The following is a 14,863-nucleotide window of genomic DNA, read 5'->3' as shown; positions in this document are numbered from 1 at the left end:
GGCATTCAGTTTGACTTTCTTCTTATCTTATAATACAGACGTTGCTTCAAAAAAAAAAAAGAAGATGATTACGTCCTACGCGTCATGCATTCAGTCATGCATATTAAACAATGACCTAAATTCTGCCAAGTCACTGGTTTTCCTGGCTAGCCATTGTCACCCTCAGCTAACAGGAACAACATTCAACGCACGTCACATACACACACACGCACGTCACATACACACACATGCACACACATACACACACGATCAGCACTTTATGAATTAAGCTTTTATGTAATTCTCGATGACGATGAAACACCTTGCAAGTGGAATACATTTTTTTGTTTAAAATGGGAAGCGTGGTCGAGAGGCCAAGTGCGCTTGAGCTTGGATTGGCTTGGCTACCTAGGAAGGGGGCTCGAGGTTCGGCGCCTAAAAGCAGCACAGAAAACCAACACCTAGATACCCCCTCCCACCCCCCACTAATCCACAAATGAGATTGGACCCAAGCGCTTTGAGCATGCTTATAAGCATGAAAGTAGCGCTATATAAAAGCTATATATATATATATATATAGGCCTATATATATATATCTAAATCCAATCCACTAGATTAGTAAACACAAACTTAGGCCCGCAGGCCGCGGGTAATGTCAGGCTAGTATAATAATAATAATAATAATAATATGTCTGTTTTGGCCCTAATGGAGAGGTTTTGATAGGGGAATTGGCTTAGTTGTTCTAGGCGCAAGTTAACTAATAAGAGGCTAAATTTTCGTATTTTATCGCCCATTGTTTACATTACAAATGCTTGCTTATAATTTACATTATTATCAAACATCAAATTATTTTGACTTCTCGTAATAATCTAAAAAAAAAACAAGGTTACAAAAGACAGTTTGTGTGGAAACACAAACTCAAAATCGGCCCCTGAAGTGGTCCACTCAGGCAGGCTTCAATATTTTCAGAAAGAACATCCGAATGAAATTATATCAAAGACAAATGAGAGATAAGAATGGAGAAAGAAGGTTAACAGATCTTGTGTAGTGCCCCAACGGTTCCGCAGATCAAAGGATAGGTGAAAGTGAATGTAAAGTTAGATGTGAGCCTGGCCTAACTAGTTCCCCCTTCAGACCTTGTGGTCTATAGGGCAGATGACGTAAAGTTCATCTGTTTTTGTGGCCTACGGTTAACGAGGGTGTCATGTAGCCAGCACAACGACCAACCGCCTTTACTTTTTCCCCCAACTAATGTCAGGTACCCATTAGAGCTGAGTGGACTCAGAGGCGCCCAGAGATTCCAAAGTTGAAAATCCCAGTTTTCACCAGGATTCGAACCCGGGACCCCCGGTTCGGAAGCCAAGCGTTTTACCGCTCAATCTCTTATTCGAATCCTCAAAAAAAAAAAAAAAAACTATAAAAAAAAAATTCCACAATAAAAAAAGTTCAGGAAAATGAAGTTTACAAGATTCGTTTTAAATTAGGCAGCCTTCTCGAACGGGACACTGTCCGATAGGAGCCTACTTCACTAGGATCCTAGAGAACCACGATCGCAGATGTCGACCCTGCAACTTGGAACACGAGACAGTAGAACACATCCTCAACGACTTTAGGGTGCTCAGAAATACATTCGAATATACCACTAGTGTTGCAATAGATAGAACTGGGGCATACGAGGGTCTTGTCCTGTACAGAGACAGGCAAACCCTACAGAACACTGACTGCCAGATACCTGCACCGTGCTATAAAGGATTTATTTCTGCTCGGAGCCATATAGTGCATATAGGCTTACAAATGGTGTAATCGGGGTAGCATAGGCCTACATTTATGTTCCAGAGTAAGATTAGTCTTTTTGGTTTTATATTGATTACTGCTTTTATTAGAATATTAATTTTAGCGACTCTGGAGAACGTCCGAAACATCTAACTAGTTACTGAAATAATTTATAATCATTTTATGTCGTTAGTCGCAGAGGAAAAATAAATTTATGTAGGTTAGTGATTTTTTTTTTTTCTAAAGGGAAACTACTCTTTCTTTCACCGAAAGTACATCTAGATAATCATGATAATTATGATGATAATGTCTGGCTAATAGATTTATTAAATTAATTAAATCTATACTAGACCTAGTTCTAATAATTTCAAACATCACACATTCATGATCATTAGTCTAGATTACCATATGAGATCTTGATCTATTAGAATTATATCTAGATCCAGAAACAAAATAAATATCCTGACGGTTGCAAGATGAAGATGTCTTGCTAAAAAGTATTTCTGATTCTGAATTTAATTAATTTATTAGTTAGTACGTAACTGTAAGTGTAACGTTACTGACTTCACCCAACTCTAATTCTAAATGAACATGCAACATGCGTACCTGACATTAGATTTACTCAGGGAAAGTAAAAATAGTTGAATGTTGTGCTGGCCACATGATAACTTTGTTAACCTTTAGCCATAGTGCCCATAGAAATGTGATCTTTACAAATTACATCTGATACATCATGATCATCAGCCCTCCCTATAGTGGCTATAGATCAAAAGGTCTTAACTTAAAGGGATATTTTACTACTGTCACATAATCAGGGAAAGTAAAGACAGCAGTAAGGACAGTTGATCGTTGTGCTGGCCATATGATACCTTTATTAACCTTTAGCCATAGTCTAGAAACAGATGATCTGCCCTATTATGCCCTATAGATGAAAAGCTCTTAAAGTGGGATATTTTACTACTGTCACATTTGTTTTTAACTTTATGTGTATAGATCTTTTGGTTAACTTGTTGATATATTTATGATCAAAGAATTAAGTGAACAAGGATTAACAGAGGAAAATGGTCATTGAAGAAGTCCAATCAATTTTGCGTGGTGAACAAGTGCAGTTAAAAAATGATGTTGACGTTTCATCCGACGCAGAGAATTGTAAGTGAGATCAAACGTTTTAAAAATTAATTCTGTTGTTTCTGAAATATATTTGTAGATATATTTAAGAGCTAGTACAAATATACTAAATAACTTCATAAAGAATGTCACATTATGTTCATTTGTGTTGGACCAGTTTCTCCTTCACTGTCTGGGCTTCATTGCGAAAACAGTAACAAAATCCATATAATTCAGTACTTCTAGGATGCTACATCAGGGCTGGCCTTAGCCATAAGCATACTAGGCAGCTGCCTAGTTGGTGGGGGCCTCGTCTCTACTATGACTCAAATTGTCTATTGACAAATGTTTAAATCTACTTATTAGAGTAGTTATGTTAGACAATCTTTGTTGTTTTTTAGGAATTGCGTAATTTTTTTTTAATGAGTCTATTTTGCTATTTCATTTGGAGCCACCAAATTCACTTGGATGCGCTGTGGCTGAGCAGTAAAGCGATTGGCTTCAAAACTGGCTGTTCTGGGTTTGAATCCTGGTGAAGACTTGGATTTTTAATTTCAGGATATTTGGGCGCCTTTGAGTCCACCAAGCTCTAATGGGTACCTGACATTAGTTGGGGAAAAGTAAAGGCTATTGGTCATTGTTCTGGCCACATGACACCCTTGTTAACTGTAGGTTACAGAGGCAGATGACCTTTACATCATCTGCCCTGTGGATTGCAAGGTCTGAAATGGGAACTTTTTTTTACTTAAATTCACTTTGTATAGGGCCTCTAAGGTTGGCCATGATAACATGTGCACTATACTTCAATGATAGCATTAAAAATGGTTCAAAATCACAGCAGGCACAAAGTCTTTAAAAAAAAGAATGGTGGATGATGATTTTGAAGATTGTTAAGAAACTGCAAACCAAATTTTTACAAACTTGCCATTTGTTTAGGACATATATGGTCTTGAAAGAGCAATATATTCTTAAGAGACCTTTTAAATATGTAAAACATGTCAACACTGTATGACATGCTATTCATCACTGACAAAACTATTTAGATAAAGACTAGCATCCTCTAGTTCCTTACTGTGTCCCAGAGCATCAAAGTCTGTATAGATTCTGGAAGATGTTAGGTGTATGGTAAATTTTATGGTCAGCTTAAGAAATGGAAGTTCTCCCTGGATATTTTAAAGTGCACTATAAAATGCCGCAGAGTTTAACGTGTCCAAAAATAAGTATAACTTCTATATCGTGTTATATGCTAAGTGCACTTAATGTACTGTTGTAATATGATGCTGGTTTATAGTCTGAAAATGTCTCAAAGCCGTTTAGAAGGCTTAGTTTGCCTGTACCCTTCTTACTAACTAATTTTTTGATAATTATGCCGTAAAAATAATTGGAAAAGGATGCAATGAAATTAATATTTCATTACTTTGTTGTTTGAGTTGAAAGAACATGTGTATCTAATAAAGTGTGGTAAAACTTTTTTCTATTTTTTTTAGCACAAATGTTAATAGAACAATATTTTTCTTTTCCCAGTAAAATGTCATTGGCATTTAATGACATTGAGTAACTAATTGTGCTAGTCTTTTTTTATTGTCTTCTGTTCTGCAGCTAGTTTTGTGCCTAAGACCAAGGTGAATATGTTTTATATCTGCATGACTGTACTATTTAACGATCAGGGGCATGTCTTGCTGGTGCAGGAGGCTAAGAAATCTTGCTATGGCCAGTGGTACCTTCCTGCGGGACGGCTAGAACCAGGAGAAACTATAGCGGTCAGTCATTGTATTCTTGTACTAAGCTATCTATACGTATTAATGATTAAAATGATGTATAAGCCTGCCATTGAAAGAGGTTCTAAGAGAGGAATGGAGAAAGTCTGTTGACAAATCTTGCATGGTGCCCCAATGGTCCAAAAGACTAATGATATGTAAAGGTAAAAGAAGCAAGTAGTACTCCTGAATCAGCAATCTATTTTGACTTGATATATGATTAGATATGCATAATAATAATAACAATGGCAATGTCTTAGATTTTGAAGATTAAGGATGAGTGCAGTGTTTCACATGACTACGCAAACACAGTTGTGACTTTTAAATACATTGTTACTTTCAAAATTTTATTGTTTTCACTGAAAAATTTATTAGATTAGTTCACTGCAACTTCACTGATCAGAACAACACACAATAAAGTATTTTAAAAGTTCTTATACTGTATTAAAGGCTATGTGTGCCACCTAAGGAATATCTTAGATTATACACATATAGACAAATTTGTAAGACAAATTTCCTTATGGACAATAAAGATTATTATTATTATTATTAGTACTGTGTTCAGAGCTGGATGGATTCTCCTAAAACTGGGTTTAAAAATGTCAGATTTCCTCTAAGATTTAAACTTGAAGACCTTTGATGTAGCAGACAAACAATTTTCTATATGACTCCCATGTCCCTATGCCAAAAGTAACCATTGCGTTTTGCTAAGCAGTAGCCTATGTACACAATTAATAGTTTACTTTGTCTTGGGCTAATTAGTAAAGCCTTTATTATTGTATAGGATGGAGCCAGAAGAGAGGTTAAGGAAGAGTCTGGACTGGACTGTCAACTAACATCACTGATTGGAGTAGAAATGAGTGGTCACACCTGGCTCAGGTTTACATTTACTGGACAAGTTACAGGTACTGAAGTGTGTAAACTATCAACACGTGCCCAATGCAGGTGTAATTACCCCATGCTTTAGGCTGATTCTATCTATATAGTTCGTCCATCGTGGTTCGATGATGACCACTTTGTTATCCAGGGGGCTGAGGGCTTTGCACTGGGGTTTTATGCCTCCTCATGTGGCTGGTGAGACCTATGTGAGCCCGGAATGTTCGGCCGCACACTGGGCAGGTTATTCCAGCTGGAGCTAGTGTCGTTTGCCTTGCTTTTCTTCTCTGGCGTTTTTCTTCTGCCAGCATTGTTCTTTTTTCCTCAGCAACCTATGCGCCAGATTTCACAGCGCGACGCCATGATGCTCTGTCATGTGCCTCTGTCTCCCAGGTGCCTGGGTCTATGCTGAACGAATTCAGAGAAGCTTTGAGGGTGTCCCTGAAGCGCTTTCTTTGACCACCTTGCGAGGCTGATTCACTGTACTAGTGAAGTTTAACAACAATTTTTATAATGAAATGATACTGTACAGGTAATTGGTCCTTCAACTGAAAATTATATCACAAGCTATCAAATAGGATTGGCGAGGTATATCAGAAATATTGGGACTTACATCAGGGTAATGTTTTCTTTAACACAAATTTGGAAAGAGTAATAAACATTTTATGCCTGGGGAGCTGTCCAAATTGTTAGTTCCTCTTTTGCAGTGTTAGCCCCTGTGATAGTCTCTTCTGTTACAACTCTTTTGCTTCAACTATTTTTACAGTTAATGGATACATTTATTTTTATTGATGGTTTAGTATTCTATTGAGTTCCATCCCATTGTTGGAGCCAAAATTTCTTTTGTGCAACACTTAGAGATGAGAAAAAGAAATTAGCACCTGAAAAAGCTCCGCGCGATGATGCTGTGATTTATATCTGTGAAAAATAGAAGCCCAGCCAAAATATATTTGAAGATTTTGTATGGTTTTCAATTTGTTTTTTTATTTGGTGGAAAGAGTACAGAGGTTATAGACTAATTGTACTTTGTATGTACTGTATTAAGCAAATTGTCTCTAAGATTACACTTTACTTATTCATGGAAATTTAAAGACACTTTTTTAATCACATCTTATCTTGCTTGTTAACAGTTGCAGATGATACATAATTGATATTAGTTTATGCTTTTCACAGTTTTGCAATACAGTGCAACAGATTCCAGTATCTGGGTTACAAAACATTCTACTAAAAAAAAAATGTGTAGATTACTACACTTCACATTGATCTGCATGTTGATATAGCACTTTGTTTGAAAGTGTGAAATAATCTTTTATTGTTAAGCAGGTTGATCTTGTTTTGTTTTTTTAATAATGAGAAGTCTGTTTCATACTCTATTAGGACTGGAATTATTTCTATTTTTGGGATGCAATTGTCGGCAGATAGAGAACAGTCGCATCCTGAAAACATTCTTTACGGGCAACTATCCCTAGAACGCACTAATTGGAGAGAGACGGTGACCAAGAAAGCTATGGACAGTGAAAAAACATGGGCCTCAGCTCTGGAAGAAAAGCGTGCCATACGAAAAATGGCCGGCTCCTCTACCACCAAAGCGAAAGCCACCTTAACCTGTGATATTTGTGGACGGGATCGTCTCTCCAAAATAGGGCTCCACAGCCACGTGAAAAAGTGTTCGAGACGAATCATAGTCGTTCTACGACTGAAGGAGGCCAACAACATTTATATTAGTACTCTGCAGAGCAAGAGAAGTCTGGTTGATACTTAAGCAATTAGATCTTTAGTCCTTGGAGCAAAGGAAACCTGGTGCTCATGCTTGTTAGGGCATGAATTACACTTATATGAATTATCAACTTGTTTTCCAATGTTTCTCTTAACTCTCACAGGGGGAATATTGAAGACTCCAGATAAAGCAGATGTTGAGACTTTACAGGCGAAATTTTTTAGCAAAGAAGAAATGGCTGGAATAGAAGGTTTATTGAGGTAAACTTATCACTACTCTTATTGCCAGTTGGTTTTTTAGTGTAGAGCTAGTAGACCATACATCATCCTATTTGTTTCTCTACACACATCAATGTCTTTTGATTGAGTGTACAAACACTATGCAATAACTTGATCTGAGCTACTCTTAGTGTACCAACTTGCTTGATTTACTAGTACAATCAAATGATTAAATAGAAACTATCTGATATAAACCTGTCACATGTAAATTATGAGTGTGAATGTACATTTTGGTTTTCTATAGTTATAATGTTTTGTTTGGTGTAATGCCCCCGAGTCCACTAAACTCTAATGAGAACCTTATTTAAGTTGGGGAAAGTAAAGGCAGTTGGTCGTTGTGCTGGCCACATGACACCTTGCTCGTTAACCGTTGGCCAAAAAAAAACAGATGACCTTATCATCATCTGCCCCTGTAGATCGGAAGGTCTGAAAGGGGAACTTTACTTTTTATTTGTCAATGTTTCACAGCATGTTGTAAATGTTTTGTTTTTTTAAGTCCATGGTTTAACATACAGTTTCTTTTTATTCATTCATTGCTGTTCCAGTTGAAAATTTTTTTTTATTATTCTTATAATTCTTCACAGGCATCGAGATATTCTCAGATTTATTGACCTTGCTCGGGCCTACTGGGAGTCTGACGCAGTCAGTCGATATCCCGCAACTCTGCCTGTCATAGCGCCACACAAACAGTTGATACATAGAGTGGTCATAGTTGATAGATCTACTTCTAAGTAGGTTTAAGTTTGATCCTACACTAAAAAGAGTTATGTCCCTTTTGCGTTTTACAGCTTGTAATGACTTTAAAATGTAAAATACGTTTTGGTTTAAATCAGTCTTATAATTCTATTTACCCAGGGTGTGAAGTTCTAGTACCTATGAAGAGATTGTAAATTGCAAAAGGATTTTAAATTTAGACTTCTCTATGCAGTTGGCATCCTATTCTATATGTAGTGGACTGGATCATTCTCTTTTATAAATAATGAATCAATTCTTCTTCAATAATAGTATATCTTGTCTACTCTAGTTTGGTGAAGGATTTCCAATATTTGCTAATTAACTTTACTTGTTAAAAAACAATATCTGCCTAGTTGTGTGGTATGCACTTTGGACTGTTGTCACTTCGAGTTTGAACCCTGTCTGCTTCCAACCTCTGCCGTCCTGCAGAAAGCTAAGACTTTTGGACTATAATAATCTTCATCTGAAGGAACAACCGAATTACAAGAAATAATCTTTTCTGATTCCTTTTCTAATACCAAGACTATTTTCTCACATTAAATCTATGGATATGTGCAAATATTTTACTCAGTTAAAATGTCTAAGTAAGGCTTTATTATAGCTAACAGTCTTTGACATAATTAAAAAAAAACAACAGAAGTTCAAAATAGTGGCCTACTTGATATATGTACTGAACATTATTTAATCCACAGCAACATGCATATACTGGCATGTAAGAAGAATGGCCTTCATATACCCACGACTTTAATCAACCATACCTACAGGCCTCTTATTGCCATCTCAGTCTACGCCATCTTGAAGGTAAGTCATCGGTAGCTAAAAGACGTCTCTTAACTCTTTCAGTGCAAATTATTTTGAGCGAAAAAATGGAGTTTTCCGGATCGAACACAAATTTTCAAGGGGGGTTGAGTTACTAAAACTACAACTTTTTTATTTTATTAAATAATCTTTAAACATATTTGATTTCATTGTAAAGGAAAATGAATGGGCTACAAAAGTAAATCAAATAAATTATTCAAACAAAAATGTTTTTCATTAATTTTAAACTGAGTACGGAAAAAGAAAATAAATATTTAAGAAATTCATTAAAAAATTGATATTCTGAAAGATTTAACCTTTTAATTAATCTATTTAATCCATAAATATTAAATATCCACAATACTAAACACCTTTAATAACTTTAAATTTCATAACATATGAACAAATGCACTAAGAAATTGTATTGTTTACATTTTTTGGGTCCCGGGAAATAAACTAAAAAAGAGGAAACAATTTAACTTAATGTTGTCTTTTTTTTTTTTTAAACATGTTGGTACTGCATCAAATTTACTATCAAAACAAAGAACAATCAGTCCTACATCCGGTAAATAAAAAAAAAAAAGAGAAATAAAAAGTTTAACATAAAAAAGATAATGAAATAAATATTATAAACCAAGTTACTCGCTGAGATTAACGCAGCACTGAAAGAGTTAAGCCTGTGTCTTAACACTATGTGAAGAGAGTAGGTTTTTGCATGGTTAGGGACACCAGGTTATGATGTAGGTATTTTATTCCCTGCCATAATGTCATTGGGAAGTAGGTGCTTTCTATTTATACATAAATATGTACATAGCTGGCCTGTCCCTTCTGGGGTATAGGCCACCAACCACCTTCCTCCAGGCACCTCGGTTCTGGGCGAGTCTCTCCAACTTTCCCCACATCTTGCCCATCTGCTTCCAAATCGCGGCACCATGTATTCCTGGGTCGTCCCAGATGATATGTATGTAGCTTTATGTAATAAATATGCACATTTAAACCTCATGATATTGCTTGGCAAAATGTAATAATAATAATCTTTATTATCTGTGAGCAACTAGGTTAGCATGGTCACTTGAAATACTGCACTCATACTTTATCTTTTATATCAAAGACAATGCCTTGTTATTACTATAATAGACCATGATGAAGTAAGCCCTTAAATTTCATACTAAAAATATCAAAATCTCCCCTTTTTTAACTTACAGGAAAAAGATTTACAGTTAGCAGTTAAAAATATCAAAATATGCCCTTTGAACTGCTAGGACTAATTGTATAAATGCTCCTTCTTCCCTAGTGCCATTAGAGCATGGAAGGGGTTACCTGAATCAGCCAAGAAATCAAATGACTTATAAGAGTTTGATTCTCTGATTAACAATTAACATGCATGACTAGATTGACACATGGATACCCATGGGACCTAATTATCTGTAACATTATTATTATAGCTTTTATATAGCGCTACTTTCATGCTTATAGCATGTTCAGAGCGCTTTTGGTCCAATTTCATTTGTGGACCATTGGGGGGGGGGGGGGGAGAGGGGATATCTAAGAGTTGGTATTCCGTGCTGCCTTTAGGCGCTCAGTAAACACACCTCTGCCCGAGTCGGGTGTCGAACCTCGAGCCCCCTTCTAGGTAGCCAAGCCAAGCCAAGTTCAAGCGCACTTGGCCTCTCGACCACGCTTCCCACTATGTGGGAATAAGAGATAAGTGCTTACCCAACAGCAGACCCCTAGTTTGTGTTTTCTCTTTTTACATATTTGATAAAATAATTACAATTTTAAAATATTTCTTTTTATTGCTTGCTTTTTTCCTATCGTTTGTGTTATAATTTGTTAATATATCTGTTGTCAGGGTGCGTTTGCCACAAATCTTACGACGTCTGTTAGAATGTGCGGCGTTCTGGGTGTAGAGCACAGAGGCACTGGCAAGCTTGAAGATGGACTCTGCATTACCTCCCTTGTCAGCCTTGACCTCTCAGAAGGGGTTGAGACCCCTGCTGTAACCAACCCACAGTACCAGTGGTGTCCTGTACAGTCAGCAGACTTACATCAGAGACTCTGTGATGGAGCTAAGGGAAAGATAGTTCCTTTATTTAATGAGAGGTATTAACCTTTCACACTGATCTAGTCCTGTATTTATTTATTTTAACATTCCCATGTTGTGCAAAGCCGAAGTCATCAAATTGTTTTTTTTAAATAAGTTCTGTTTGTGTAACTGCTAAATGCAGACGTTTGCTAAAACCATGACTCTCTTTTTAATTGTTTTGACAATACCTCTAGTTTCTTTGCCTTGAACTATAACATGTTGTCTCCGTGTTATTTTGGATGGCCGTTTGGTGACACAGGGATCATATTATTACATTACTTGTAGGCATTGTCAGGACGGCTATGTGTTCATACATGTCTCGTCAATGAGGAAATAACTCCTTATGTAGCAGACACAAATAATATGTTTAATGTATACAATAATAATAACACCACCAAGTATGAAATGATACAATCCACGAATATTCAGTAATAATCCTTTATCGATAAACTTGACAATAACGTATTGACTCCTTATAGTAATACTGGTACACATCTTGATTTACTTCATAATAGCTCAATAACTTTCTTAAGTGACAACATTCAATGACTGTTCTTACTGACTGTCCCTTACCAACTGCTATCAAGTAACTGGTTAACTCAGAGTTAAAAGTGTTCACCTTATAGATTCATGAGTTGTGAATAATACTCATAATATTAAAATACCGTATCAACTGTATGGCACCAACTTTGAGGTGGTGACACATGTAAATGTCCTTTGAGACCTTTTGGTACATAGGGCATATATCAAGTTGCGGCTCCATTGCTTTTTCCCCTATTGGATGTCATGACATAATGTCAAGTTGTAGCCACTTTATTTTTCTGATCTCTGGAACTACTTATCAAAGCTGGATTTTATCAAGGTCCTTAAAAAGTCTTAAAATCCATTATGATTTGAACTATAGACCCTTGATTAAACAGCTAAGCAGTTTATCACTTAACCACTAGCCCAGAGTTAAATTTGTGTTTGTAACCTGCTTGAAGCTTATTAAAATGTAGCTTTAAAAACAAATGAAATTTGTTAATAATTATCAAATCAAAAACAACTGAAAAAACTTTTTGAGTCCTGTTTTGTATTCTAATTACCTATAAACAATTTGTTTTTTTGGCAAAGATCTATTTGAATGCTAGTGATATGAGCATCATTGATTAAGATAATAGATGACATGGATGGTATGAAAAAAATTAATAAAAGAATAGGTCTTAACTATTTTTGATGGTTTAACTGCTTTGTACCAAGGGTTATTTTATAGTTTAATTTCAAAAGAATTACTGTTTTCCTCTGAACTTTTCTTCTTCTTCTAGCCAGCTTTATTGCTGCTCCTCGGAACTTTAAAATGACATTGCCAGGCCCCTAAAATGATTTTTTGTATGTTGTAAATGTTATCTGTGATAAGCATCACTCCTAATCACGTATAATGTTTTTTACTATCTCATGATCAAGTGTGATCTGTTGTATTGTTGTTTTGCAGCAAAATCATATTTTAGCTTTTGATTTTAATATTTTACCCATAATTTATAAATCATTAGTTCACCATTGTTCTTTTTCTAATGCTTTTGTTTTTGAGACTGTGATAATTTCAAACTTTTTTATGTTTTCATATTTATCAGGTAGTACAAATATGCATAGGTTTATTGACTTGTTATCAATTTGTTTATTGTTTTAGTTTCAAATTTTTATATACCTTTTTTTTATCTAACCATTTCTAACAATAAATGGAGGATTATGTTTAACAATAAATTGAGCTATTTTTAATAATAAAAAGGGAAGGTGTATTTGTATAGTGTGTGATATGTGCACTTGACTGTTGTCTCGTTGTCTTCTGTTCGAAACCTGTCTGTTGTCATTCCTTGTTGTCCTGCAAGAAGTTTGGGCTAGGATGTAATCATCTTCAAATTTAAAGGAAGATCAAAAACATTTCAAACATTTCCTTGAAACCTCTTATCTGTATAAAGTAAAGTAAAGTTCCCCTTTCAGACCTTGTGGTCTATAGGGCAGATGATGTAAAGGTCATCTGTTTCTGTAGCCTACAGTTAAAGAGGGTGTCATGTGGCCAGCACAACAACCAACTGCCTTTACTTTTCCCCAACTAATGTCAGATGGTGGACTCAGAGGCGCCCTAAGATCCCGAAATTAAAAATCCCAGTCTTCACTAGGATTCAAACCCTGGTCCCCGGTTCGGAACCCAATCGCTTTACCGCTCAGCCACCGCGCCTCCGTATAAAGTAGTAGATGAAAATGTTTATCCTAAAATTTGTAATGAAAAAAAAAAAAAAGACCAGCATGTCTGCGTCATACATCTTATGAAAATAAAGCAACTAATCTTTATACTAAGATAATTTAAAAAAAAAAAAAACTACCTTTCCATAGAATATGACCATTTAAAATCTTTAAAATCAGTGTTCCCAATTTAAACCTTTCACCTACAAAGTTATAATAAAAACGGAAGGGGCGGGGTACTAAAATATTTTCAGCTTCTTATCATGTATTGCATGGAGTTTTCTATTGACTTGTTCATGTTCATATTGATATTTAATAGAACGCAATGAAAATAGAATACTCCTATCAGCCCAGCCTTGTTTTAGCTGCCAGTCTTTTTCAGCAATGCAATCAAATTCTTCTTTATAGATTTTTTTTTGTAGTAATTGTGATATCAAGTTTAGCTTTTTTTTTGTTTACCACTTAGTATTTTTTTTTTAAGGACATTTATGTTGTTTTTTTTAAATGTTAGCCAAGAACATCAAAATAAACATTTCAAGTTTTATTGTACCAGTTAGGATTTGTTCTTTTTTTCCTTTGCTTTTTCATATAAATATTTTAATACTGCTTTTTTTTTTTTAGATAAAGAAATTCACATTGCATTTTTAATCAGCATATTTGTGATTCTTTAGTGTAATTACATTGTCTTTTAAAATCAATAATGTACGTCCAAGATGAAGTGCTACCGACAGCTCATGGAAATTGATGTGACTTTGTTAAAGTTCACCTTCAGCTATCCCTTAGTCTGTTAAACCGTTGGGGCACCACATAAGATCTGTAAACCGTCTTTCTCCATTCCTCTCTGTCCTTTGCCTTGGATAGAATTTCATTCAATGATAGCCTAGGCCTGTCCATTCTTTGATGTTGTCTCCCCATCGCTTGTTAAAAATAATGATTTGTATATAAAACAAATAATCCAAATGGAAAGTAAAAGAAAACAAGCAAAATAAAAAAATACTTTAAAAAAAAAAACAACAAAGCTTATATTAAGTGTATCAGTTTGGATCAGTCAAGTAATTTGTAGTAAGCCTCAGACGACAATCTATAAAGGGGACTAATTCAGCTTATACCACACTTAAGTCAAGTACCATTTCTTTCCCTTGTTTGAGATACCAAACAAAGTAATTTATTACCAGTAGTTAATTAACTAATTGGTTAATTTTTGTTATTGATTTTTGTGATGTCAGGTAAAAGAAATAATTGTGCGAAATTTCAGCTTGATGCGAGATTGGGTGTCGGAGAAATAACGTGTACAAACTTTTGGCCGGACAGACAGACGTAGTTGATATAAGCTTTGTAAAAAAAGCATACTTAATGGCAAACTGCCTAAAACACTGAAGAAACGACTAATAGAAAGTTCTATTTGAAGAAAAATTCAGCTGCATCGATCTGGAAGAGTGCTGTTTTTAATTAGTAATGCTGTACAGTCAGTGCTGAAATGTTCTAACTCCAAAAGTGTGGATTAAGATTATTATGGTACTGACTATGAAATATCAG

The 14,863-nt window shown here is 35.4% G+C and overlaps 2 protein-coding genes across 2 annotated transcripts in view; one reads left to right on the top strand and one right to left on the bottom strand.

Moving 5' to 3' along the window:
- Window positions 1-14,863, bottom strand: part of LOC106061980 (proteasomal ATPase-associated factor 1-like) — a 164,626-nt gene that overhangs the window by 105,614 nt on the left and 44,149 nt on the right. The window lies entirely within an intron of this gene.
- Window positions 2,024-13,876, top strand: LOC106050625 (8-oxo-dGDP phosphatase NUDT18-like). Its single transcript, XM_056034110.1, has 8 exons — window positions 2,024-2,250; window positions 2,785-2,902; window positions 4,460-4,620; window positions 5,402-5,522; window positions 7,374-7,470; window positions 8,073-8,219; window positions 8,916-9,024; window positions 10,874-13,876. Exons 2-8 carry the CDS (start codon window positions 2,815-2,817, stop codon window positions 11,129-11,131), a joined length of 981 nt encoding a protein of 326 aa, XP_055890085.1. The 5' UTR covers window positions 2,024-2,250; window positions 2,785-2,814; the 3' UTR covers window positions 11,132-13,876.

The sequence above is a fragment of the Biomphalaria glabrata genome, chromosome 6, assembly GCF_947242115.1.
Source record: "Biomphalaria glabrata chromosome 6, xgBioGlab47.1, whole genome shotgun sequence".
Lineage (NCBI taxonomy): Eukaryota > Metazoa > Mollusca > Gastropoda > Planorbidae > Biomphalaria > Biomphalaria glabrata.
This window is presented reverse-complemented; position numbering and strand designations above follow the sequence as displayed.